General features: G+C 37.7%; 2 protein-coding genes across 2 annotated transcripts; both read right to left on the minus strand.

The window, feature by feature from the left end:
- Positions 1 to 6,307: 6,307 nt before the first annotated feature.
- LOC121314834 (nuclear transport factor 2-like) lies at positions 6,308 to 14,124 on the minus strand. Its single transcript, XM_041248540.1, has 5 exons — positions 14,029 to 14,124; positions 12,116 to 12,239; positions 10,604 to 10,675; positions 10,234 to 10,332; positions 6,308 to 6,760 (listed from the first exon to the last, which is right to left on the minus strand). Exons 2-5 carry the CDS (start codon positions 12,212 to 12,214, stop codon positions 6,647 to 6,649), a joined length of 384 nt encoding a protein of 127 aa, XP_041104474.1. The 5' UTR covers positions 12,215 to 12,239; positions 14,029 to 14,124; the 3' UTR covers positions 6,308 to 6,646.
- A 3,713-nt stretch (positions 14,125 to 17,837) lies between these two features.
- LOC121313859 (putative ribosome-binding factor A, mitochondrial) lies at positions 17,838 to 24,631 on the minus strand. Its single transcript, XM_041246644.1, has 7 exons — positions 24,294 to 24,631; positions 23,815 to 23,857; positions 23,301 to 23,483; positions 21,067 to 21,179; positions 20,729 to 20,813; positions 19,859 to 19,938; positions 17,838 to 18,641 (listed from the first exon to the last, which is right to left on the minus strand). Exons 1-7 carry the CDS (start codon positions 24,545 to 24,547, stop codon positions 18,302 to 18,304), a joined length of 1,098 nt encoding a protein of 365 aa, XP_041102578.1. The 5' UTR covers positions 24,548 to 24,631; the 3' UTR covers positions 17,838 to 18,301.
- Between the last annotated feature and the right edge of the window lie 2,377 nt (positions 24,632 to 27,008).

A 27,008-nucleotide genomic window follows, 5' to 3' on the forward strand; every position in this document is an offset into this window, starting at 1 on the left:
CGCTAATAATAATAATAATAATAATAATAATAATAATAATAATAATAAGTACAGCCAAGTTGCAACGACTCCTGTCTGCTCTGTGGCTTGAGCAAACACGTGACTAAGCTCACCGCGCCCAGTCCCTCCCTCATAGTGATAACCTGTCGCGGTACGATTTCCCGCTTAAGTACCCGGCTACCTGCAGTTAAAATTGTCTGCCAAATCAACAAACGGCTCGATCGGACGGCATAGTGAGTATTCAGTTAAAAGCGACAAAAGCATATGCAAAATCAGCAAGGAAGACTAGACAGTATGTGGCCGAGAACTATCTGAAAAAATCCTACCATAAGGAACAGTTTTTAAATTTGAAGCGAAGGTGGCAGAAAGACGAAAACAATTTTGCAACGCGGGGATTATGCTCAAGCGAAGTTGGGGTACCGTGCAGGCTACTTTGGAAGCATTAGTGAAACGGGATAACCTGGTCACACTGGGTGAATGTGTTTGCACTGTAAAAAAACTGGAATACTAAGTGATGAATACGGTTTTTATTTTGTTGTTGTTGTTAGTTTTTGTATGCAGCAACAGCGTCAACCTCAAAAAAAAAGAAACTGAAAACAAAATACAGAAACTGAAAGAAAAAATATAAAACTGAAATATATCTTTCAGAATTTAGTTAACTGAAACTAAAACCAAACCTAAATAATAATTAAAAACGAAAACTAAATTCAAACAAAACAATAATTTTATCAGCTAAATATAAACTGAAACTCAATTGAAATGCTGAAACTGAAAGAAGACTACTGTGCCTTTAAGACTGATTGTGCCCTTTGGCGACCACTAAAGGTACTCCCAGGCAGTGAGTCTAGTTAGCTGAAAAAAACAAGAGGGAGTTGTTACGTTTTCACATGATTCCCGCATTTTGTGCAGCAAGTGATCTGAGCATTGGAGCATTGGCTTGGCTTCACATCCAATTAGATCTAACAACGTGCCTCAGCCATATTTAGTGTACCTTATAAAACCAAACTGTTTTTTAAAAGCTTAATTGGATTGTTTGTGTTAAAATATTAAATTATCATTAAAACTGTGTATATTCAAGTTGGGGCCAAGGTTAGCATTTGAGAGGGAGGTGGAGACATAGTCAACAACTGAAAATAACTTCAAACAATGCTGGAAACTGGATGTGCCTTAGTTCACTTAATCTAAACAAAATATGGGCTATATTAAAATAATATAAAAAAAAAACATGTACATAAATAGTTTGATCACTATATATATATATATATATATATATATATATATATATATACACACACACACAGTGGGTCTCAAAAGTATTCACCCCCCTTGGACTTTTCCACATTTTATTGTGTTACAACATGGAATCAAAATGGATTTAATTTAAAAAGTCCTTAATGTCAAAGTGAAAAATAAAATCTAAGAATTGTTCTAAATTAATTACAAATATAAAACAGAAAATATTTGATTGCATAAGTATTCACCCCCTTTTTTCTATGACACACCTAAATAAGCTCATAATTAGTCGAATGGAGTCCACCTTTGTGCAATTAAGGTGTTTCCCATGATTTCAGGTGAAATACACCTGTCTCCGGGAGGTCCCACAGTTGGTTATTACATTTCCTAACAAAAACTACATGATGAAGATGAAGGAACATTCAAAGCAAATCCAAAATAAGGTTCTTCAAAAGCACCAATCATGGGTAGGATATAAGAACATTTCCAAGGCATTGAATATCCCCCGGAGCACTGTAAAGTCCATTATTAAGAAATGGAGAGAATATGGCAGAACTGTGAATCTGTCTAGAACAGGCTGACCTCAAAAACTGAGTATCTGGGCGAGGGTGGCACTAGTCAGGGAGGCCACCAAGAGGCCTATGGCAACTCTAAAGGAGTTACAGTCTTCCACGGCAGAGCTGGGAGACACTGCATATGGCAACAATAGCCCAGGTGCTTCACAAAACTGGCCTTTATGGGAGAGTGGCAAAAAGAAAGTAACTGTTGAAAAAAACTCACATCAAATCTTGGCTAGTTTGCCAGAAGGCATATGGGAGACTCAGACCAAGTGGAAGAAGATTCTATGGTTTGATGAGACCAAAATAGAGCTTTCTGGCCTCAACGCTAAGCACTATATTTGGCGCAAGCCTAACACCGCACATCATCCTGAGAACACCATTCCTACCGTGAAGCATGGTGGTGGCAGCATCATGCTATGTGGATGCTTCTCTGCGTCAAGGCTTGGAAAGCTCGTAAAGGGCAAAATGAATCCAGCAAAGTACAGAGAAATCCTGGAGGAAAACCTGCTGAAGTCTGCAAGAGACTTGGGACTTGGGAGAAGATTCATCTTCCAACAGGACAATGACCCCAAACATACAACCAAAGCCACACTGCAGTGGCTTAAAAACAAAAAGGTCAATGTCCTGGAGTAGCCCAGTCAAAGCCCGGACCTCAATCCAATTGAGAATATGTGGAAAGAGTTGAAAATTGCTGTTCACCAAAGGTCCAAATCCAACTTGATGGAGCTTGAGCAATTTTGCAAAGAAGAATGGGCAAAAATTGCAGTGTCCAGATGTTTAAAGCTGGTAGAGACTTAATCAAATAGACTCATGGCTGTAATTGCTGCCAAAGGTGCCTCTACCAAATATTGACTCAAGTGGGTGAATACTTATGCAATCAATTGTTTTCTGTTTTATATTTGTAATTAATTTAGAACAATTTGTAGATTTTATTTTTCACTTTGACATTATGGATTCCTTTTGTGTTGATCAGTGGCAAAAACTCCTAATTAAATCCATTTTGATTCCATGTTGTAACACAATAAAATGTGGAAAAGTCCAAGGGGGCTGAATACTTTTGAGAGCCACTGTATGTATATATATATATATATATATATATATATATATATACACACACACACACACACACACACACACACAGTGCCTATAGAAAGTCTACACCCCTTTGAACTTTTTTCACATTTTCTTGCTTCAGTTGTATGTATTTAAATAATTTTTTTTTTCCACATCTACACACCATACTCCACACTGTTAAGGGGAAAAAACTTTTTATTGAGAAAAAATTATATATTAAAAATACAAAACTGAAAGATCATAATTGGATAAGTCTCCACCCCCTGAGTTAATACTTGGTGGAAGTACCTTTGGCAGCAATTCCAGCTGTGAGTCTGCTGGGATAGGTCTCTACCAACTTTTCACACCTAGATTTGACAATATATGACCATTCTTCTTTACAAAACTGTTCCAGCTCTGTCAAGTTCCTTGGGGAGCATTAATGGACAGCAATCTTCAAGTCATGCCACAAATTTTCGATTGGATTTAGGTCGGGGTTTTGACTGGGCCACTCAAGGACATTTACCTTTTTGTTCCTTAGCCACTCCAGTGTAGTTTTGGCTGTGTGTTTTGGGTCGTTGTCGTGCTGAAAGGTGAACTTCCGTCCCAGTTTAGGCTTTCATGCAGAGGGCAGCAGGTGTTCCTCAAGGAATTCTCTATACTTTGCTCCATTCATTTTCCCTTCTGTCCTGACAAGTGCCTCAGTCCCTGCCAATGAGAAACATCCCCATAATATGATGCTGCCACCACCATGCTTCATTGTAGGGATGGTGTTCTTTGAGCCTCCAAAAACTTTGCACCTCCTCTTACAAGGTGCAAACCATTGTAGAAGCGAGTAACTAAGAGCTGTATAAAAGCACACACCTTCAGAGACTTGTCATTGGCCTCAGGGCCTCTGCTGTGGTACACTTCCTGATGTGGCGACGTTTGGCTGGAAAACCTTAGAAGGGTAAGACGGAGAAGACTCTGCATATTCAAACCCAGGGTCACTTTGTTTGGGATGCCAGAGGATGTGGTGGTAAGGCGTTAACGTCTACCAGACCATCCTAAAACTAATCATCATCTGGTTGACTGCCCGACTGGTAAAAGACAGCATTGACTTTCTCCACTATAGAGGACCATATGGTCTCTTTGGTAGCATAACTGATGTTGGCTGAGGCTTTTCCAAATAACTCAATTTCATACTGAGTGACCTCAGCCATAAGGACTCTGAACTCCTCCATGGAAAACTTATTTTCCGTGCGTCAAGATTACTTAGCTGCCCTTCCTCTTGACATATTTTTTTGGTTTGGTTTGATTTTCGTGCTCCAAGACCCACATAATCATGATTGCAGCTCTTTATTTGTGTGTGTTGAGTAATTTGCATTGCTCTTAAGCTTACATAGGCCGTCGTGCAAAATAATTGCCTGGTCGCTAGGCAATACAGATTTTGCAGCGGCAGTTGTTTGCACTAAGCCTATCCTTACATCAGCCCCACTACTCTAAAACATGGGACCATGTTTTGACAAATATATTTGTAAGAAACTTCTTTAAGAACTATAAAGTTCAATATCAAGAATATTAAGTGTTGCAGTGGAACATGAAAATAATCATTTGGAAACCTGTAACGTTACTGGTCAGTAAAGTTACCTTTGAAACCCAACTCCTGGGGTATAAAAGTAAGGACTCTCCATTAACAAAGTCAGGCTTTATTATTATTGTTTATTTTAGCAGATGCCTTTATCCAAGGCAACTTACAGATTCTAGGGTGTATGAGCTATGCATCAGCTGCAGAGTCACTTACGTCTCACTTGAAATACAGAGCACAAGGAGGTTAAGTGACTTGCTTAAGGTCACAGTGAGTGAGCTGGGATTTAAACTAAGGACCTCCTAGTTAAAAGGCCTTTGCTTTAACCACTGGACCAGACAGCCTCCTTTAATTGAAGGATTAGTTGGAATAATTAACCCAAGAGAGATTGAGTTTGTGACTGTTCAAGAGAAGTCAAGTGGACCAATGAAACCGGACTGGAACCGACTAAACTTTCTCTGCCTTTTTGCCACCTTCTTAGAACTGTGGATTTGTGCGGATAGTCTGCGACCTTGGATACAATAACAATCTCAAACTCCTGCTGATGATTGCAGTTGGGAAAAGCGAAGATACAGTGGTGAAGACAACAAATCCTACATGTTAATGACTCTTTATATATGTTTACAGAGAAATTCACTGCTAAATGTTTTTCATAACCTTGGTAAAACTTTATTTTTTATTTTTTATTATTACAGCGGGAGTATTTGGCAACTTTTTACACTTTTCTAACCTGTGGTGGAAGCAACACACCGACCTCCCAAAAACAGTCAATTACTTGAATACTTTAGGGCGTGGACTTTGACATTTTAATCTGAAAATATTTTTTCTTGATTTCTGAATACAAAAACTCTCAACAGCAATGCATGCAGTGGACCCGATAAAACTTCCCAGATGCCCCTTTACTCTCAGAGGCAGCAGAAGGGACCTCTGATTTGTTTATGAGTAAATTAAATCAGCTGCAAGTCTTGATCAATTGTGCTCAGACTATCCCTGTAAAAACTAATCAGTTTAGCTTTGTGAAACATGAGATTCTTGTTTAAATTACATAGATTATGTGGAAGATTGTAAGATTAATCAATGTTAAAATCCTTAAGTTTACTTATCTACAGTTTAATGGTTATTTTTTACTCTGTAATTTGAATCAATATTTTAGATCCATTTAGATTTAATTTCAAAACTGATGCCTTTTCACATAAATTAAATAGATTTCGTTTTCAGATATTTATTTTTGTTTATCACAAACACACCATTCTTGTAACCAGGTTGTTCACATTGTTTCCTGTAGGGAGTGCATCATGGTACCCCCCACCCCCCTCCAAAATTAAAAACATTAACCATAATGGCATCTACAAATCCAGTCACCATATTATATTATGAATGGGATTTCTGGTTATAGGTTTTAACATTATAAACATGTATTTTGTGTTCACTTACCCCAAATCTATGTGCAATTCACTGTAAGGGTCCTGGGATTTCCAGAAGTACTTTTGGGTAATACCACAAACAACCAGTAAAGTACCTTTTCGCACAGTATAATAAATAAAATCACAGATTTTCTTTCATCTTCTAAAACCCAGATAAAGTCTAAAAATAAACACCGAAATAAAGAATAAAGAAACACAAAACTTAATGTTGTGCAACTTTATGCAATTTGACATCTGCCTCATGGCGTAGTCTAGCTTGATGTTTGAAGAATAGCTAGAAGTCTTAAATACATAATGAAGTATTCAACTGATGTCAGTATTGGTAGTAATTGATTATTATTTGGTGTACTACTTCACAGCACGATGCTCACTTGTTTATGTATCTATGCACGTATGTATTAGGCGCTGGGACGATTAGCTAAGAAGGTACTGCAGTTATGCACTACACACGAATAGGGAGGAAAACAAAAACCAAGGACAGAGGCATTTACAGTGACATTTTCCATTTATATTGCAGATGCTTACAACATATCTTTGAGTGAATCCTTATAGTAAATTACAAAAACAAGGTATAGTGGTAAATCCAGTGACTTTATTCTGTTTATCATTCACCCACCCAACACCACCTCCCAAGTTGTTGTTTAAACCTGGCTCATATAATACTCATGTGTATTGAATTCTGACTGACAAATAATAATAACCACACTCTAAAAATTATTCTCAGAGGTGCCAGTTCTCATACGGTTTTAAGGCCCTGGGTGAAACAGAAGTCTGTACTGTTATGAGGACCCAAGTTGGGAACCACTAGTTTAGCCAAAGTTATGCAAGGCCAATCGAAACATATCATTACTGCATATCCATTTGTTGTCAATATTTTTCAAAAGAAACAGTTGGTGAAATCCCATCACGGGATCATCGTCCACCTAGGAAAAAAAACAAAAATAATGAAAACACACTTAGGATCCTCAGCAGCACTGAACACTGATGCATGGTGTGGCCAATGATCATTCTGTCACACTGCCGGGGCAAAACCAATCTTTTGTCCGAGGGTCTGGGGGTTGTACGTGCCCTGAGATGCATTCTAAGTTATTTTCGACCACTTTTAGGAGCAAATTTGAACCTGACTTTGTAGAAAAAGAAATTCAGAAATTACTTCACTTACAACTTGTCATTTTTACCAGATAGACCAACCAATCACACATGAGGCTAGTTAATAAACACTTTTTTTAAATGCAGTTTTTGCTCAAAGACTTGCTGATTGAGGGTCAATTTGGTCCCCTACCAAAATTTCTGTGGGACATTTTCTTTAATGAGGGGGTCAATACAAACAACCATAGTATTTTTATACATGCCAAAATAAAACGTCAGTATTCCATCAGTAAGAATTATGTCTTTTGAAATTACTTTTGGGAAAAAAAAAAAAATGGTAGAAAGAAGGTATTCCTACATTACACAAGTCACTTTTTTTGCAGCTGGTGTGCAAAGATCCTTCTTTCCTTTTTTTCTGAACTTTGCCAGGGCCTTCCTATAATCAAACTCCTTCCAGTGAGGTCCCTCAACTCTTATGACAAGGAGGGGATTCAGTCTGTCACTTGCCAGTCTATTCCCGACAGCTGGCTTCAACACATTTTGAGCCGTGAAGCCTCTCTCCAACAAGACTTGAATGTTTATTTTAAACACACACACACACACACACACACACACATATATATATTTTTTTTCAAATGACACTATAAACTTCATTGTAAAAATGAAGTACAACAAACAAAAACAAAGATATAAAGTTAAAATGTGTTTATGTTTTTATGCTTCAAAAAGGATAAAACAAAATCTGTATTGTAACATTATTAAATTAAATAAATAAAATGCCACGTATTATAGCCTGAAATTACATAGATGTACATTGTAAATTATATGAATAATCAAGCATGTTTTTGTAGAACTTGTATAACATATCAAAAGTAAACATGAAGTTTAAAAAATGTAGTTTTTATAAATGAAGGCGCTGGAGCTGTGTCTTTCATTTCACGACTTTAATGGTAAGTATACACTTTAAACTAAACAACAAATACAGTGTGCATTTCTCACATTCTCTCGCTCTGTCACTCATCCTCTTACTCTGCTGTTCTCTTGCTTTCTCCAGTCCACAATTAATCGATTGGCACTTTACAGTCCATGCAGAACTAATCATGTAGACACGACTATGTTTTGGTCTAGCAAACAGATGAGTTTACAATGTCTTACTGTGTTTAATTGCCTGGTGGAGCATTCTCGTTATTGTGGTATCTGCATCATTCTCAAGAACAGCATTTCGTTCCAAGGTAGATAGATGTCCTGTAGTTTTTGACACCTGATTGAATGTTTTTTTTTTTTTTTTTTTTACAAACACAAAACTTAGCAAAACATGCTGCTGTCTTCATCAAAAGGCGTGTTTCTGCAACCATCCGCGTTGAAAATTATGCTTGAATTAAATTACAGTATAAGCCATTTTGGTCTATATTTGAAGTATGAATGTCCCAGTTCAGCTGGGATGTCCAAATAGCAACGCTCCTGTGTCATAAACCAGCCGCATTTTGATAGCTGGAGCTCACAGATCTAAAAATAGTTATTTAAAATATTTTTAGATCAGTGATGGAGGTTTGAACGTAGGAGGATTCGCTCTGTCGGCATGTACTCTGCCACACTGGGAGTCCAGACCCCCCCCCCCCATTGTTTTTTTTTGCATTTCTACACGAATCGTATGAATGGACTTGGGTGAGGCTGCTTTGACAGAATTCCGTCACCCATGCTTATGTTCCAGAACATCTTGAAATACCTTGTGGCCTCGTTATGGCAAAACAGTAGTTACAACTAGAAATGGATTACATCTGAAGTTTTATTTAATTGCAAGATTATCCATCTCTCAAACATTGCAGCATATTAATTTTTCTTGATTATTTTAATGTATTTTTAAATAAAATTATCAGAGGGAGAGCCATGTGTTAGATGGACAACGGTAGAATCAAAAAGAATGTACATGTTTTTCTTTGTTCAATAGCAAATTAAATATGGCCCTTGTAAAACTGAATTTGACAACACAAAACTTCCCTTGATCAAACCCTAGCAGACATAGTAAGAGTGAAATCTTCTGTTAAAGAAAACTCCCCCTTGACAGTTCTGACTTCATTTTGTGTTTGTGATTTCGGTAATCTGTACACCTCTTGTGGAACACGGACTTGCAAATTATTTTCATTGATGTAATGTTGTACACAGCACAGTTTACTTAGTCCAAGTGTTGAGTATGAGAAAAGCCAACAAATCCTTGGTGCGTACCTGGGAAATGCAGTTTTCTTACTGAAAATTACAGATTGACAACCTGAAATTCTTTGGCCACCACAGCAGCAACTTCAATGATATTTTTATTCGCCAACAGCTTCGTTTAGGCCGCAAATGGCCACGCTAAGCGAGACCCTCCTTTTAGTGGAGGTAGAGCTCGGCCGCCTGTAGGCCAACTTTTCTTTGCTATCTTTGGTTTATAACAGTCTTTTGTTTTGCATTTATTATTTTAATTTATACTTGTGTGTATATCCTTCCATTGCTGATACTCTCGTGGTGCCCATCCGCCACTACAACCCAAGTTGCATAAAATTGTAAATATTGTAAATAAGTGTGGGGGCCTGAGTGACATATATATATTGAATAGGTGGGTCTGGAAATTAGAAGGCCACATAATGTGAATGGAATGAGTAAGTCTTCAGTCCCAGCATAGGAGTCTCCAGACAACCTCAAAGCCAGGTAAGATAGACGGGCACAAAAGAACCCAGAACCACTCAGAATGTGAAGCTACTTGCAGTACAAGAAAGTAAAGCCCCTTTCACACTGGCACTCCTACCCGGGCCCTGACAAAGGTTCTGGCTATCCAGGTCATAATTTCACGTAGCATGAAACCACATACCTGGGTCGTTGGGAAGGTTTCACTTCACACAGCACGAGGCAGACTGCAGCCATGTTGATGAAACATTTGCTCTAATCAACATTTGGGCCGACGGTTCAATCCAGAGAAGCTTGGATGGAAGGGTCCGTCACAAGCTGCTTCTGGGGCACTGATACTGGTGTATTGTGCACTTGCGTCTGTCACCCAGGTCAACCTTGCTTTATCAAAAGCAGTGTGAAATTGCGTAGCTGACCCGCATGACACCGGATCCTGCCCCGGATTGAACATGCCAGTGTGAAAGGGACTTAAGCGGTCAAATTGATCAATTTATGGCTCATCAGGATAAACCACAGGTGGATTTATTATTTTTTTTAAAGCATTTTACAGTAGCAGGGAATCAAACTGGTTTACAATTGCTTCTAATCTGGGACAAATCTGTACTACAATAAAGGATGGTTTAGTGTAAGAACAGGCTTCACTCACCTTAAGCTGCCCCACCACCATGCTAATAACACAACTGTCTGGGGTTGGCTGGTGATCCTGTGCGGTTATACTGTGCTGGATTTTTTGGAATGGCAGGTTCTGAAAAAAAAAAAAAAAAAAAAAATTAAAACAGTACATGAATCGTACATATTTTTTAACATTTATATCCAAACCTGTGTTTGTATACTGTACAGTAAGCATGCATAAATTTGTGCCATTAACTAAAATAAATACATAAACTAAAAATAAAAAACCAACACATACAGGTGTCACTTAAACAACAGAAAGAAAAAAAAAGTCAAAAGTGTATTATTCAATCAAATCTCTTACATGCAATGTAACCTTGGAAGAATCACTTTTTACCACTTACAGTCAATTTTTCCATGATGGCATTCTTGCCTTGAAACCCCTGTCCTTCCCATGTTAAACAGGACGCCTCTGTCTATAAAATAAACAAAAACACCATCAACAATAAAACTGCGATTACAACAAAACAAACAAACAAGCACATATGTTATCACTTAAAATCCATCACGGTAAGTTGGCATGACAGTTTTAACTTAAACTAATTTGTAAGTAGGCTAGTTGTTGTATATAAATAGTCTGCGATTACACACAGATTGAACATCATTCAAGTGTTTTCAACTAAACCAAGAGTGAAGTAATATACATCCCCCGCCACTGCTGCAAACACAAATCAAGTATGTGTATAGCATTCATCCCCTGCCTCAGATGGAAATACAGAACATGACCTTGACATAGGATCAACAGTATGTACAGCACCTTGAGCTCCTGAGCTCACCTCTTCCCTTTGTAAAATCAGTTAGATCACTTGAGATGCATGTTCCAACCAGGGCTACAGTAATACATGCATTAGATATATTTATGGACTAGTTACTACCTGTTGCTACCAGTTTTTAAAGATGGCAATATCTTGTAGTGTTTAAGGGCTGCTTAACCATTGATAAGCGATATTCATTAACTGTGGTCCAAACTATAAGTGAAGCGAATTTGTTTGATCTACAAGGGTTTCCCTTACCAGACACAGCTATTGAAATATGTCTCCAGCTGAGAGTGCAATACGGTACATTTTGCAAGAGAGATCACCACTGGGGTCAGCTGGCATTGTGCTCTGTAAACACCAAGCATTATTTATAATTGTGCATGATGCACTAACAATTCCTGAGTGCATGCTGGACATACTGTATACTCTCAATAACTTTGATTGTTGTAATTTTAAAGAAAGACTAACAGGGCTGGACTAGCGTTAAAGCAATTGCCGGTTGTCCCTCCAGAATTATGCAAAACATGAACCGATATTTCATAATTTGTTATCCTTTATACCAAAACTGTACAGTACACTGTATAAACTGTTGCTTAATGTGTAACATAACAGCTGTCAAAAATCCTGGAGGGTGGACATAATGAACAACCCAATCACTGCAAACATGTGGAAAGATGTTGCAACACAACATAACATTTGAGACATGTGGAACAGTGCACTCCAGTCCCTAGGGGCGGTTGTGATATCTGATGTATTTAATCCAGAATGCAGCCATGTTATAAAATGTGCCAGTATAGCATAATACCCAACAGCAATTTTTTCTAGTTTAAAAGATTTTGAGAAAGGAATATGGATTTAATTTTTACAAAACCATTGCCAGATTCAGATGTAGGAACTAAAAGACTCTGGGAATTCACTAATCAGTGCATTTGTGAATTTTAACCCCCCCCCCCCCCATTTACAGTGTACAATTTATCAACAGCTGCATACATCCAAGTCAAATGACCATGTGTGAGACATCTAGTTAAGTTAAAATATACTATTGGCGTTGTTACTGTCTGGATTAACAACAACAGATAATATAATGCTCATACTTACGTAGAGATCTGCCAAAAGCCCTCTGTTGCTATCAAACTGTTGGTAGTAGTGCTGTACGAAGCCAGCTCCTATTTGTTCCCACATTGGTTTTTCCGCCATTATATGCAGAGTTTGGGATCTAGACCTGAAAACAATATATTTCTCATCAACCCGATTCACCAGAGTGGAGTTTTTCCAGAACTTTACCAACTACTGAACCAACAGGCTGCAGTGCCTCTCTATTTATTTTTTAGATAGTATTTATGTATTTATATTAATAAACACCACCAGGGTATTATAAAATATATTCAAAATAACAGTAATACAGTTCAACAGTTCTAGTTTTTACAGGTGCATAAAGGGGTCATGTGATATTCCACTTCTTTGACAAAAGTCACATTATATTTGTTTTTATGTTTACATTTGTGGATATGCTGCTTAGCCTGTAATATAAAACAATTCATCAAGCGATTTTTAAAGATGAAGTTTAAAAATCACATCATGAATATGACTGTCAGTTGAGTGGGAAGATTGCCAGACAGATAACTGGAAAGATCTTTCCAAAAGCGACAGGTTACATCACATTGGTAAAACAAGTGTTTAAGATATTCCTCAGATTCACAGCAAAAACTGCACTGTTGGGAAATATTCAGAAAGTATTGGCTTCAATTTAGATTTGTTGGGTAAGTCCTGTGTAGAATATCGAAATGGGTTTCTTTGGGTTTATTTAGAATTGGGAATTTAAAGGTGATGTCCAAGCTCCTTTAAAATGTATATCATCTGATATATCCATGATGCTGAGCCACTTTGAACTATTTGCTTGTGTTATTATTTTTAGTTGAATTATTTTACTACAAAATTAGTATTGTATTAAATACACTGCAACTTCACTTCATCTTTTTAAGTCTGATTGTAATTGCTTTCAGAATCGTTTCATATTGCATCTGATATAACGGGGCTTTGGTGTTTTCTATTAGACTGTTATGCAAGAAAATACCCAAAATATCTGTGATGTACTTAATGCCCGAATTAAACCAATTATCAAAGACAACTGATGTCCTCTTATTTACAACGTTTTTATTATTCCAAATTATACTTTGCAAAAAAAAAAAAAAAAAAAAAAAAAAAAAAAATGTTTAAAACTTGCATGAACGGTGATAGACAAATGGCTTGCTTTCTTTGCATTAAAATCACACTGTAATCAGAATTGAAGACCTCCCACTGTATTTAGAACACCGTTTATATTAGCATATACTGTACTTTGATTAACCAAATATTTTCTTATCCAACAAACTTTGAGTGATTTGTTTAGAATTTCAATCATATTGAACAAATTACGCAAATTTTTGGTTTTCTCCACGAATTTTTGCAGAAAAATTCATGTTTGCGTGATTTACATAATTTTGTACTGCGATTAGTAATGGATATACTGTTCTAGACATTCCTTCTACTTTAATTATAAGAGACCGACCAAATATTGATAAATCAAGCTGAAGTCAATTTTATACGTCCCCCTCACACAAGCTAGTGCCTCTAGTTTACAATTAAATTGCCGGAATACACTGCTGGCAATGTGCGCACACTGACGTAGAAAAATCATTTGCACATGTGTCTTCATCCGGTTTTCAGGTTCTTTACAATCCTTTTACATAATTTATTTTCTCTGAACACCAGATTATGTGAATATCATAATGTCATAACTTTAAAATTCCAACTAAACAAATCTGCTTGCGACACAGCAGACAAATAATATACAAATTAAAATAGAGAGCAGAAAAAAAGTGTCCCTCCTACAGTTCAAGCCTCAAAAAATAATGGGTATTTATTGGAAAACAGTTCTTACAAAACATTTTTGAATTGCAGTTTTGTCTTTATTATTAAATATGTGTATTTCGTAATCGCAGTTTACTTTTGAGGTTATTCTACACACATACCTTAGTTAAAGTAAGCCTTTCCCCGTCTACTCCCTGTTGATCTCCCGCGCAAGCCGGCAGACCGGGAAAAATGAAGTGACTAACTCAGTTTTACTAGACGACTCATAATCAACCAATGGGAGTTTCTGTGTAGAGCAAAACAACACATACAAAGAGTTCTCTGTGCTTACAGCAACGAGACTTCGTTTGCAGTTCCGGAAGTTTGTTTTAACAAAATGTGTGCTTTATCCACATATCTAGCTCGTGGTTTCTGAAGAGTGAAATTGAAACATTAGTGGTACATTTCGTTTTATATTTATATAAAAAAATTATGCCGCTGATTTAAAAATCATTTTAATAAAAATCTGTTCAAAAACATTTGTATCTTTACAGAAAAGTTGTGCATTACACATACAAAAGCCCACTTTGGGTTGTATTTACATTTGCAGTATTCTTTTTAAATAAATCTGAATTTAACAGATAACGTAAGTCCTGCACAGAAACACTTGAAATTGGACAAAGAAAATTATGGGTACAGCAGAACTGTCCGAGAGCTTTTAAAAAAAAAAAAAAAAAAAAAAATCCAAGATTAAAAGCAGGGACTTAAATAAAAAATGTAGCAGCATCAGGCATAATAGTGCATGAAAAAACTACACAAAAGCACCTGAACACAAAAGTTTCGTGCATGCAGACCTCACTGGCAAACCACTTTTAAAGAAAATCCATAAAACAAACCGTCTTAAATAAGACAAGAAATATCAACAGGAATCTGAAGGGTTCTTCAAAATTTTCTGGTCTGATGCAACTAAAATAACTTTTTTCTGAAAATGGACCATAGTATGTTTGGGTGGAAAAAAGGGAAGGCCTTCAATAAAGAAAAACTTGTATCTACAGTTAAACATGGATCAATTATGATATGGGGGTGTTTTAACAGTTCAGGAATTGGAGACATTCGTGTGATAGAGATGTCCAAATGAGTGCAGCCATGTATCAAAACATTCCACAAAGTACAATGATACCATCAGCTCATAAGGTTTGGCAGACAGTTTATCTTCCAACACAAGAACGACCCAAAGCATACAGCTAAGTCAACTCTGGAGTTTTTGAAGAAAACAAAGATAAAAAGTTGTGGAATGGCCTTCACAATCACCAGATCTCAATCCAACAGAAATGCTTCGGACTGAACTGAAAAAAGATGTAGCCAAGCATTGCGTATGCAATCTGTTTGAGTTGAAGGAAATACAGTATGTAAGACAGAATGGGTCCAGATTTCACCAACAACATGTAACATAATGGTGAATTATCATAAACACCTGAAAGCCACAATAAAAGCAAAAGGAAGACACATGAAATACTGAAGCAGCGGTGCCAATAATTCTGTCATGAACAAATACATGCAAATATGTTATTTTTAATATTTGTTAAATTACTAGAAATTGTGCATTTTGTTTTCTGTTATATTAAAAATTGGGTAAAATTTACTAAATGCTTGTGCTTAGCTGTTATGTTGAATTTTAGTAGCGCACAGTGCCAAAACGTTTGTCTGCGACCATATGTTGGTTGATGTTCTGGCAGTACTGGCACAATTGAAAACCACAATAACCAAAATAAATCAAATTCATGAAGCTTGGGGCTTTACAGTATCTACAGTGCCTATAGAAAGTCTACACCCCCTTTCAAAATGTTCACCTTTTGTTACCTTGTAGCCTGGAATTATAATGCATTAAAATAGTTTGTCCAACCCCACAACTTCCAAGTGAAAAAAATGTTCTAGAAATTTGTAGAAAATTAATTAAAAAAAAAATTGGAATAGCTTGGTTGGATAAGTGTCCACCCCCCTTGTAATAGCAATCCTAAATTAGTTCATGTGTAACCAATCGCCTTCAAAATCACACACCAAGTGGCCTCCATCTGTGTTAAACTGTAGTGATTCATATGATTTCAGGATAAATTCAGCGGTTCCTGTAGGTTATCTCTGCTAGGTAGTGCATTTCAAAGCAAAGATTCAACCATGAGCACCAAGGCGCTTTCAAATGAGTCCAGGACAAAGTTGTTGAAAGGCACAGATCAGGGGATAAGTAAAAAAAAAAATATGAAAGGCCTTGAATATCCCCTGAAGGACGGTCAAGACGATTATTAAGAAGTGGAAGGTGTATGGAACCACCAAGACCCTGCCTAGATCAGGCCATCCCTCCAAACTGGATGACCGAGCAAGAAGACGACTTATCAGAGAGGCTACCAAGAGGCCAATGGCAACTTTGTAAGAGTTACAGACATTTATGGCCAAGACTGGTCAAAGTGTGCATGTGACAACAATATCCCAAGCACACCACAAATCTGGCCTGTATGTTACTCAAGAAACCCCGCCTTGAATAACATTTGAAGCAAGCAAAAAAACAATCAGGAGATTCTGTAGTTATGTGGCAAAAGGTTCTGTGGTCTGATGAAACTAAAATTGATCTTTTTGTCCCAAATGCAAAGTGTTATGTTTGCAACAAACCCAACACAGTGCATTACTCAAAGAACACCATCCCTACTGTGAAGCATGGTGGTGGCAGCATCATTGGGGATGTTTCTCATCGGCAGGGATTGGGGCACTTGTCAGAATAGAAGGGAAAATGAATAAAGCAAAGAACAGAAAAGTCCTTGAGGAAAACCTGTTGCCCTCTGCAAGAAAGCTGAAACTGGCACAGAAGTTCACCTTTCAGCATGACAACGACCCAAAGCACACAGCCAAAGCTACACTGTAGTGGCTAAGGGACAAAAAGGTAAATGTCCTTGAGTGGCCCAGTCAGAGCCCCGACCTAAATCCAATTGAAAATTTGTGGCATTACTTGAAGATTGCTGTCTATCAATGCTCCCCAAGGAACTTGATAGAGCTTGAACAGTTTTGTAAAGAATGGTCAAATATTGTCAAATCTAGGTGTGCAAAGTTGGTAGAGACCGATCCCAACAGACTCACAGCTGTAATTGCTGCCAAAGGTGCTTCCACCAAGTATTAATTCAGGGGGGTGGAGACTTATCCAGTTATGATCTTTCAGTTTTGTATTTTTAATATATAATCTCTTTCTCAATAAAAACTGTCTTAACAGCAACTAGATTCAGACTTCTAGACACAATTGATGGACTTAACTGTTTTTTTTTCTTTCTTAAACCAACAGTGCAGTCTTTTGAACTAGAACGGACCAGGATAAACCACTGTAATCTGTTTACTTGAGACAGATGAGTTTGCACTACGTTTTAAACCAAAATAAAAAAAATATATAAACATCTAGACATGAATAGGGGCGGCATGGTGGTGTGCTGGTTAGCACTGCTGCCTCCCACCACCACCATGGTGCTGGGTTCAATTCCAGTCTAGGGGTCTGTCTGGGTGGAGGTTGCATGTTCTCATGTCTGCATGGGTTTTCTCTGGGTGCTCCAGTTTCCTTCCACAGTCCAAAGACATGCTGTTCAGGTTGATTGGTCATATTAAATTGTTGTGTGTGTGTGTGGTTCCCTGTGATGGACTGGTGTCTCATCCAGGGTGTTGTCATGCCATGTGCCCTGAGACTGCCAGGTTAGGCTCCAGCTCACCACAACCATGTAAAGAACTAAGCAGATAATGGATGGACAGATATGAATACATAACACAGAATTTTAAATTAAGGTATCTTTACCACGGACCTTATATAATTTGTTCTAGTCCTAAGTAAGCACTCAAGAGTGACAGAAGTAATGTAAACACTAAAATGTGTAGTTTTGAAAGATACCATTTTAGAAAACAGTATTTTCATTTTCAAATCTGCTATGTGAAACTATACTAAGTTAAAGAAATCTCCAGGTGAAATGTCTTGGTCAGGAGTGAAATCTGTCCCCACCCCTTACGGGTCTCCTGTCAGTAACCAACCAGCTGATTCCCCTACTGACTGACATGCTCCCAGCCAGTAAGATGACTTGACCATGAAGACACTACTGAGGTGAATTGAATTATGAATTGCATGGGTAACAGATCTCTGACAGGCTAGGCAAGCGAACTGACCAAGCTTTCTTATATCCGGAGTAGTAGCCAATGTCCTGTTTTAAAATGAAAACACATGTTTGCTATGGCGTGTTTATTTCAAAACTGCCCATTTGAGACCAATATAGTAAATTCAAGTGTAGAGCAGGTAAGATTTAGGAAAATATTTTGTTGTGAAATGACAGCAAGTACATGGAACCTGTGAATACCAATAATGATATATAGCTCTAGCTACATACATTGTTTAATGAAGAAAGCAGCTTGAAAATGTCCATGCATTGTACAGATCAAGCACTATCTGGTTTGTTGGTCTTCCTGTGCCATCATTTCTTTAACCTCTGATTCTCCTAGCTGGTCCTCTAGCTGGTCCCTCTCTTCACTATACTTTTCTTGATTGTATTTCTCCAGCAGGTACGTCTCAGGGGTGATATCATCATCAAAGTTGTACTTTGCTTTTTTTTTCTTTATGGTCTTCTTTTTCCTCATCTCTGCCAGCAGCTCTTGCTGCTGCTCTGTTAAGCTGGAGTCTACAGGCTCTGTGAGCTTTTCTGTGGATCTCTTCTTGTGCTCCATGATTTGTCTGTTCAGTGTTTCATGGTTGATTCCAAACAGGTTTGATGAGGTTGAAGTTTCTCTAGAGGAAGAAAGTTAAATGTTTTTAAACAACTAAAAAACATATCCTGCCAACTATATAAACAACACATTACAAGGTGTCTGTTCTGTGCAAAAGTCACCTACAACCACATAATGTCGAACAGCATCTCATATCAAATGCCCAAGCAGTTTCACTAACATTAAATAAGTGGTTCCCAAGCATAGCCTTCACCACGGCAGGTGCTGGTATGTTGGCCTACAGTATGTTCCAGCATGTGGAATCATTTCTTTTAACAAATATTCATGCAAATTTACAGTATATAACTGTGACAAAGTGCCCGCCCCTGTGTATATTATCTGTTATGTTGCGTTTGGTTTGTTAAATGTTGGTGTATAGTCATTGGTACACGGGATATAAACCGGTCTGTGTAACACGAGTGTTTAAAATGTATATTTGTATTTAGGCACGGGATTGTACATCACTTCACGTACATTTAAAGTAGTTAATATGTGAGCACGAGGTTGCACATAATTAATTCACGTGCTGGGATTCAAGTGAATAATTAATAATTGAATCCCAGCACAACAGTATATATAGATGCACGTTTTATTCACTCGCGGTTGGGTGTTCGGTGAGTGGAGAACTGGAGAGAGAGGATAAAGAATTTAATAACAATTGCTATTGCGTGCTGGTGGGACCAGCATGATACTTGTTTATTTAAAAACTCACCGTGTTTTGTCTGTGTAGTTCGTTTTGTTTATGTCTATTTGTTTTGGTGTAGAGTGCCGTGTCCTGTTGTTTTCTGTTTGTTTAAACCTTTTATTTTGTAATAAACCGGCGCCAGCAGGTGTCTTCATCATTTCATTTCATCCGTCCTGTTTTGTGTATTCATTTCCTGCTTCTGACGCCGCCCACTTCGGCCGTCTCTTTGACAATGCCCTATATTAGCCAGCATATATATATGTCACCGTGGTGACTCCAAAACCCTCAAGAAATTGAATCTGTGCTTCTAATGATAAAACTAAAACTGTTACAGACAGACACCTGCAACACAGCTATAAGTAATGCCAGGGGTGTCATTTGCATAAATATACATATTTTGTATATGTATTAAAAGTTGTGCAATACATTCTCATGCCTTTTATTTCTGCAGACCCAGGTTTGATTTTAGCCCAAGTTACAACTAAACCCCAAGTACACATCAGTTCACATCACAATATTACTATCCAAATCAGTACAACTGCCAGTCTGCTTACCTCTGATCATTCACGAGTGACATAGAATCCCCTGTGCTCTCTTCTGGCCCAAAGTCAGCAGCCTCTAACAGTTTTTCAACCTTAAGAAAGAAACAATTATGACAACTATAAACCATACAGCTGCATAATTCCAGTTCAACTACCTACAGCAAACTATAAAATAAATGAAAAACACCCAAGTCAGGACCTGCCAACAATAGAAGTAACACATTAAATTATATCATTAAATAAAAACATTCAATGAAATCTTTCTGAAGTTCACTTCAATGGGATTCCAAATCCCTATATCCTGCCAAAGAACTGATTCAGTTGAAATCAAACACAGAGCCGAAGTGGCACTGACCTGACTAAATTATTATTTTTTTTTAATCAGGATTTATAACAAAGACCATGCCCCTCTTGTCATATACTAGCTGTAATGTAAGGATGCTTGAAGACTTTACTACTGTAGTACAACATCCTCAACTTAGTCTAGGATTTGAATCACTCATTAGAGCATTATCCCCACAAGCATTTGATATGGTCAGTAGTTATTGCCTAAGTATATCATAGGAAATGCCCATACATAATTAATCAAATTAAACAATTAGGTGTCTGTAGCATGGAAAAGTAAGCCACTGCATTCACAGTTTGTGGGATGATTGGTTTTGAGAAATTCCTGTCAAATGTGCCACCGCTATATGTTGTAGTGTATGAATAAGCTATAACTAAGGATGCATCAAGTATACTAGGAGATAACCACATTCCAAGAGAATAAGCAGGTTGGGGTCAATACAAGTGAAGGACTTGTACTTCACTTATTATCAAACACCTCACGGTTTAGATCATTAAAATAAGGGAACTTTATTTTGTTCTCTTTTTTCAACCTACCTCTGATATTGCTGCATATTGTTTGTCTTTAATAAACGTTACAGGGGGGACACTTCCAAGAACTTGGCGAGTGATGAGAAGATATCTATAAAAAGAGAGAAATTAATAACAAAATAGTTCTTGTAATGGAAAGGTAGAAAAGCAACGTAAGGTTCCTACCCAAAATGTATTTATTTAATTCAGAACCATTGACATTTACTTAAATTACAAATGTATCTGAATGTACAACACAATACTGCCATTCTGGGGTGCCTCGAATCAGTGTCACCCTGCCTTACTGAAATTTGCCTTGCTTGTAAATAAAATTATTTGTTGTATGAGAAAAACCTAGTAATTACCTTATGCGAGGGGCACTCTTTTCCAGAACTTGCTGAATTAAATCATCTCTCTCAGACTTCCCACTTATCTTCCAGTACACACGGCAGGAGGAGAAATCCAACGGCAGAGAAACCTTGATAGTGAAAGAAAATAAAAATCCTATGCATTTTAGTGAAAGTCACAGTAATGCAAGCTGCGCAAAAACACAACATAAAGTGCCCTTTGCCATGAAACCTCTGGACCATGGTTGTTCCTCCTGAGCTGAGCATATTAACTTCAACAAAAGTTTTAGTTTTTCATCCTTAAAAATGTCTCTTCTAAAGCAAGAAAAGTGCAGAGTCTGGATTCAATAAACTACCGAAACACATGCATATGAACAACCATGAAATAATGTACAAATATTGGCATAGTCGTGTGGGCAGGTAAAGGGGTAAGTGTCATTAGACACCATTCATATTTAGAATGACAATAAAGGCAAAAGCGCTGCTAAATATTAACGACCATGTCTCACTGATTGCTGCCTCTAATATTCCTTCAGAAAATCTGCAGCCAAATATGTTCTCCAGACTGGCCTGCTTTTGAGACTGTTCTTGGTAAATAACCTGAGCAGTACACCCTACTCCACACAACTCCTCGTCCAAGCCCTTGTACTCTCCCAGCTAGACTACTGCAACTCCTGTCTGACATTCCTGCATCCGCCATCCGTCCGCTCCAGCTCATCCAGAACTCCACTGATCGCCTGGTGTTCTCTCTGCCTCACTTCTCCCATGCTACTCCACTGGCTCCCGATCACCGCTTGCATCCAGTTCAAGATTCTGTACTCAGCTACCGATGCCTTGATCAGACTGCACCCAGCTACCTCCAGACCCTCATCTCTCCCTACACCTCCACCCGACCTCTCTGCTCCACCTGCACTAGAGGACTGGCTGTACCTCCTCTATACTCCCCTGCCTCTAGAGCCCGTTCCTTCTCCATCCTAGCCCCACAGTGGTGGAATGACCTTCTGTGGCAGAGTGTCCCGTCCCTTTATGTTTATAAGTGCTTTATGTTGAATGCAGTGTGTTTAATGTTGGTGTTTTATGCATAAAATAAACAGAATACAAATATGGGTTGCGAGCACAAGTGTTTTAAATGTATACTTGTATTTAGGCACGAGGATTGCACAGCACTTCACATGCTAGTAAAATATGTGAGCACAGGGAATTGCACTTTTATTAATTAACGTGCAGTTGTACAGCTGCATAAAAGCTGCATGCTTTCACTCACTCGGGGTTGTGTGTTCGGTGAGTGGAGAATGGGTGTGGAGGAGAAAGTAAATAAATAAATAATTGGTTTAAACTCACCGTGTTTGTCTGTTCGTCCGCTTTTTGTTAGTGTCTGTTTTGTGTTGTGTTAATCCGTTTTGTTTGTCTGTTTGTTTGGCCAACATACCATTTGTTTAGTTTGTTTTCTTTAAAACCTTTTGTTTGTGATTATTATTATTTAATAAAACTCTGGATGCCATAGTGTTACAGATTCACCGCCATTCCTAATTGTTTGGAGTCTGCATTTCTGGTCTGACGTCACCCCTGCAAAGCCATCCTGTTTACACCTTCTTATGGATGTCAGGAGTGCCTAGTCCCTGACTACCTTCCGACGCCTCCTCAAGACACACCTTTTCAAACAACACCTGTAAAACTCAACTCTCCCCTTCTGGACAATATAGCACTTTGCCTTTAATGCATTTTAACTTGCAAGTATCTGCTCCCTATTTTACTGCATTTAATCCTGCACTTAACCCAATCTATAGTATTTTGTATTTCACTTGCAAGCGTATCCAACCTTGATGTAACTATCAGTACTGTTACCTGTTCTTGAACTGCCCCTATATCAAATTGCACTATGTTTTGGATTTGCTCTGAAGGACTGAAGTCATTGTATTTGATATCTTGCTCTTAATTGTACTGTAATTCTTTATGTATTTTTTATATACAACTGTATGTCACCCTGGGTAAGGGCGTCTGCTAATAAATAAATAAATAATACAGGAGCACCTGCCTTACCCTCCCGAGAGGATGGCTGCACCCAGGCAGCCAAGAGGCAGCTAGCAGGGCAATGACAGGAAGATTGCATTACCTTGTCCGATCCCTGCTCTGACGATAATTAAAGGAGAACTTTATATTTCCAGTGTTGCTTGTCCAGCGTCTTTCATAACCAATGATATGTAACCCCAAAATATGAAAAAAATTAAACGCATACTGTACATTTTACTTGCCTTTGAAATTTCAACTCCGAGGTCAAAAAGTTGCGGACTAACTTCATAAGTGCTCATCAGGTCTGCGATTGCCTTGTACAGAATGGTGTTCAGAGTTCTCATACGGATGCTGTCTTCTCTGCTGCCTTTCTGTGGTGATGATGTGCGCTTCAAAACGGTCTCCAAACTGGACGGTTTGCACATCTAAGATACAGAAAATGCAAGTAACATGCAGTACGGATGTCATGCATAAATTTAGACACATGTAATACTATAAAATTACAAGAGCAACGAAGGCATTATAAATAACAACTTGTACAAATAAGATCCAAACCATTTTAATTATGTGGTTTGATCTACAGTATACGGATAGTAGGTTTAACAATTCTCGAAAACTGAATTCCCATCGTCTCTTCTTCTTGTATGGCAATGGTTGTTTTTTCTACACATATAAAAAATATAGGTAAGTGTATCTACTAAATATGATGTGCCTTTAAAACACAACAGCAAACAAGTTAAGTTTAAATCAACTAACCAGTTTAGATCCAAGGGTTGGGCTTTCGTACCAAAACTTCTTTCTGTAAGTAAACATGTTTAAAACATATAGGTTATTACATGTTTTATGAAAAATACACGTGCTACTGGATTCTATTTTTCGTAAACTCACTAAATAATAGGTTTCATTTTTTTGGCCACAGTTACTATACTTCTTATTTCGAGAATACTTGTAACTAAATGGAACATTGCTCAATTTGAAAGTGTGTTCAGTATCTGCAACAGGTATCTTTGAAAATAAATAATTTCAGGCTTTAAAATGTTTGGTATTTTCATCGTCATGATACTGCATAAGTGGAATCGAGACAGGATTCTCAATACACTGTGTCGCCAGCTACAGAGCCTAGCACTCACCTTGGACAACGGTACAGTCGCTGTCCTTAAATTAGACACATTGTTGTCAGTGCACATAATAAACCAGGTCATCAACATGCATCGCTATTCAATTACTGGACTTACTTTGTTTTTGAGGCAAACTTTTTAAACAATTTTTTGTTTCCACACTGAATGCAGGACGTGTGAAGGTTGATTTTCTGGACATTGTTAAACTGAAGTTTATTCAAACTATTTTCAGTTTTTAAGTAATTCCTCAGAACCTGATAATTAGATTCCCTTGGGTGTTCGGCGATCAGCTTCTTAGCCACTGTACTGCTACCGCATTTCGGAGCTACTAAATATGTACATACTCTAAACCAGACCTTTGATGCAAACATTGTGTCACCTCCTTACTATCGTCTGAATTGACAGGTACACAGATCTTAAAACATGTTATTCAGCCACTTGTAATGTCTAGCACGTCGCAGACGAAAGCAATTGACTGATGATTGAATCTTGTTCTTGTACTTTATCAGCGTATTAAGTCCACCATCAGGACTTACTAACGCCACCTACTGGACAGGAGTACCAATAAACTATTATTTCAAATAAATAAATAAATAAACAAATAAATAAATAAAGAGCTAAAACAGTAGTATTTTCATGTAGACTTAATCGCAGTTTTCTTGGCCCCTGGTCAATGGCCAATAGTTAGGCTTGTTAAAATAACTTCTTCCCTTCGATTATGTCCCTTAAACTCCAACCTCCAACTCATTTCCTGATTCATTTTATAATTCCCTCTCCCTTTTGTCCCTTCATCCTACCCTTCTCTGCCAGCTGTTATATACTGTACTCTCCCTTTACTTTCCCACACTTCATAACTATAGGGAACTTGCATGCTAATAGTATCTCACAATGTTAATTTATCAGCCTCATCGTCTATCTCGTTTCCTTCAATTTGCTGGCACCCAATGTGCCATTCAGTACCATAGGCATTTATCATTAAATATTACCATTTGTGTACCACTGGATTTGAAATGATAATTTAAATAGTGTTTTGGAACACTGTTTGGTAGCTAATGGTAATATGAATGGTAATTTTAATAGTGTATTCCAGTGGTAAACTCAGTTGTATTTTAAATGGTAATCTAGGTACATTGGGTGGTTTATTGTAAGGTATCGCAAATGGAGGCTTTAGGCTTATAAGCAGATAAAAGTGATGACATTACCATTATAGTAAGCTATTTATATATTGTGGTATTGATTTAAAATCGTATTTATTTCTTAGTCAGTTTAAAAATATAGAAAAATATGCAACAACAGGAATAGTAAACTTATTGAATGAACTCTACATGTTGGAGTTGGTTCTCCTACAGAAATAATCAACCAACATTTTTAGGCAGAAATAAACAAAATCTTATGAATTCATGGAATTTCGACAGAATTTACAATTTGAAAAAAAGTGTGTCTCAGTCTTTAAATAATAAATAAAAAACATTTAGGAGGGCTCCTGAGTGTTGCACCCAGTAAAGGGCCTCTGCTCAGAGTACAGGATGCGCCCTATAATAATCCATGCTATGCCACTGCTGTCTGGGGCCGGGAGTTCCCAGGTGGTGGCGCACAATTGGTCAAGCGCTGCCTGGGTTTAAGTTGGCTGGTTTAAGTGACCCCTGTGGCTGGTCGGGCACCTGCAGGCCTGCCTGTGTGCAATTCGACATGCAGTTCTGTAATGGCTTCACAGAGGCTTGCAGTGCGAAAAAAGTGGATGGCTGATCCCAGGTTGTCAGCTTCAACAACATTACTGGGGAATTAGTTCCAGACCACACAATTCTCTGTGTAAAAAAAGTGCCTCCTATCTTCTGTTTTGAATGCCCTTTTATCTAATCTCCATTTGTGACCCCTGGTTCTTGTTTCTTTTTTCAGGTCAAAAAAGTCCACTGGATTGACATTGTCAATACCTTTTAGAATTTTGGATGCTTGAATCAATGCCTGATGTGTCTGCCCAGTTTTGAATCTTGTCTAGATCATTTTGAATGACCTTTGCTGCTGCAACGGTGTTTGCCACTCCTCCTATTTTTGTGTTGTCTGCAAATGTAACAAGTTTGCTAACTATACTAGAATCTAAATCATTAATATAGATTAGGAATAGCAGAGGACCTAATACTGATCCATGCAGTGCTCCACTGGTTACTTCGCTCCATGTTGAGGTTTCTCCTCTACTCAGTACTTTCTATATGTATTAACTTGTATGGCTATAAATCACTTTTTTGCATTTTTTAAAATTTTTATCTCAGGTGGAAATGTCAGCAATGAAAACAGGCATATGCGTGGTTACGGTACACTTAACTCACACAGTCAAGCTTTAATAGGTCATTTTACAAACAATAAAATGAGGAAAATACAGAAATTATGAATTTATTTATGAAATATAGATGAAAACATTACCACCTATCACCTTTCAGTTCAGGGCAGTGCGCGTCAGATGTAATAGCCACTAGAGGGTGCAAAACAAACGGTGTTGAAATAATAGTAACAGAGTTAGTTTGAAAGTAACAGAGTTATTTTTATGGGTTAGTTTTAGGGGTAGGGGTAGTTAGAGGTTAACTTTAGGAGTTGGGGTATAGGTTAGGTATAGGGTTAGGGATAGAGGTTAAGTTTAGGGGGTAGGGGTAAGGTTTAGGGGTTAGATTTATTGGTTAAGTTTAGGGGTTATGTGTAAGTTGCATATGATGTGACGCAGACAAATAAATAGTGTTAGTAATTGTAAATGCGGTAAAGTAAATTAATGAGTAACGTGGCGTTTAGTTCAATTAGTCCTGTTGAAGAAGTTTTCCGGTTTTTGGATAAAGAATTAAAAAA

The sequence above is a fragment of the Polyodon spathula genome, chromosome 4 (genome assembly GCF_017654505.1).
Source record: "Polyodon spathula isolate WHYD16114869_AA chromosome 4, ASM1765450v1, whole genome shotgun sequence".
Taxonomy (NCBI): domain Eukaryota; kingdom Metazoa; phylum Chordata; class Actinopteri; order Acipenseriformes; family Polyodontidae; genus Polyodon; species Polyodon spathula.

What these genes read in the sequence shown, in the direction of transcription:
- LOC121314834 (XM_041248540.1), bottom strand. Translation starts at nt 12,214, where the DNA reads ATGGCGGAAAAACCAATGTGGGAACAAATAGGAGCTGGCTTCGTACAG. An exon ending in CCATCATGGAAAAATTGACT is followed by an intron (nt 10,333 to 10,603) that starts GTAAGTGGTAAA and finishes TTTTTTTTTCAG; the next exon opens with AACCTGCCATTCCAAAAAAT. An exon ending in TGGTGGTGGGGCAGCTTAAG is followed by an intron (nt 6,761 to 10,233) that starts GTGAGTGAAGCC and finishes TTTTTTTCCTAG; the next exon opens with GTGGACGATGATCCCGTGAT.
- LOC121313859 (XM_041246644.1), bottom strand. Translation starts at nt 24,547, where the DNA reads ATGTTTGCATCAAAGGTCTGGTTTAGAGTATGTACATATTTAGTAGCT. An exon ending in CAACCCTTGGATCTAAACTG is followed by an intron (nt 23,484 to 23,814) that starts GTTAGTTGATTT and finishes TCTGTATCTTAG; the next exon opens with ATGTGCAAACCGTCCAGTTT. An exon ending in AAGAGTGCCCCTCGCATAAG is followed by an intron (nt 20,814 to 21,066) that starts GTAATTACTAGG and finishes CTCTTTTTATAG; the next exon opens with ATATCTTCTCATCACTCGCC.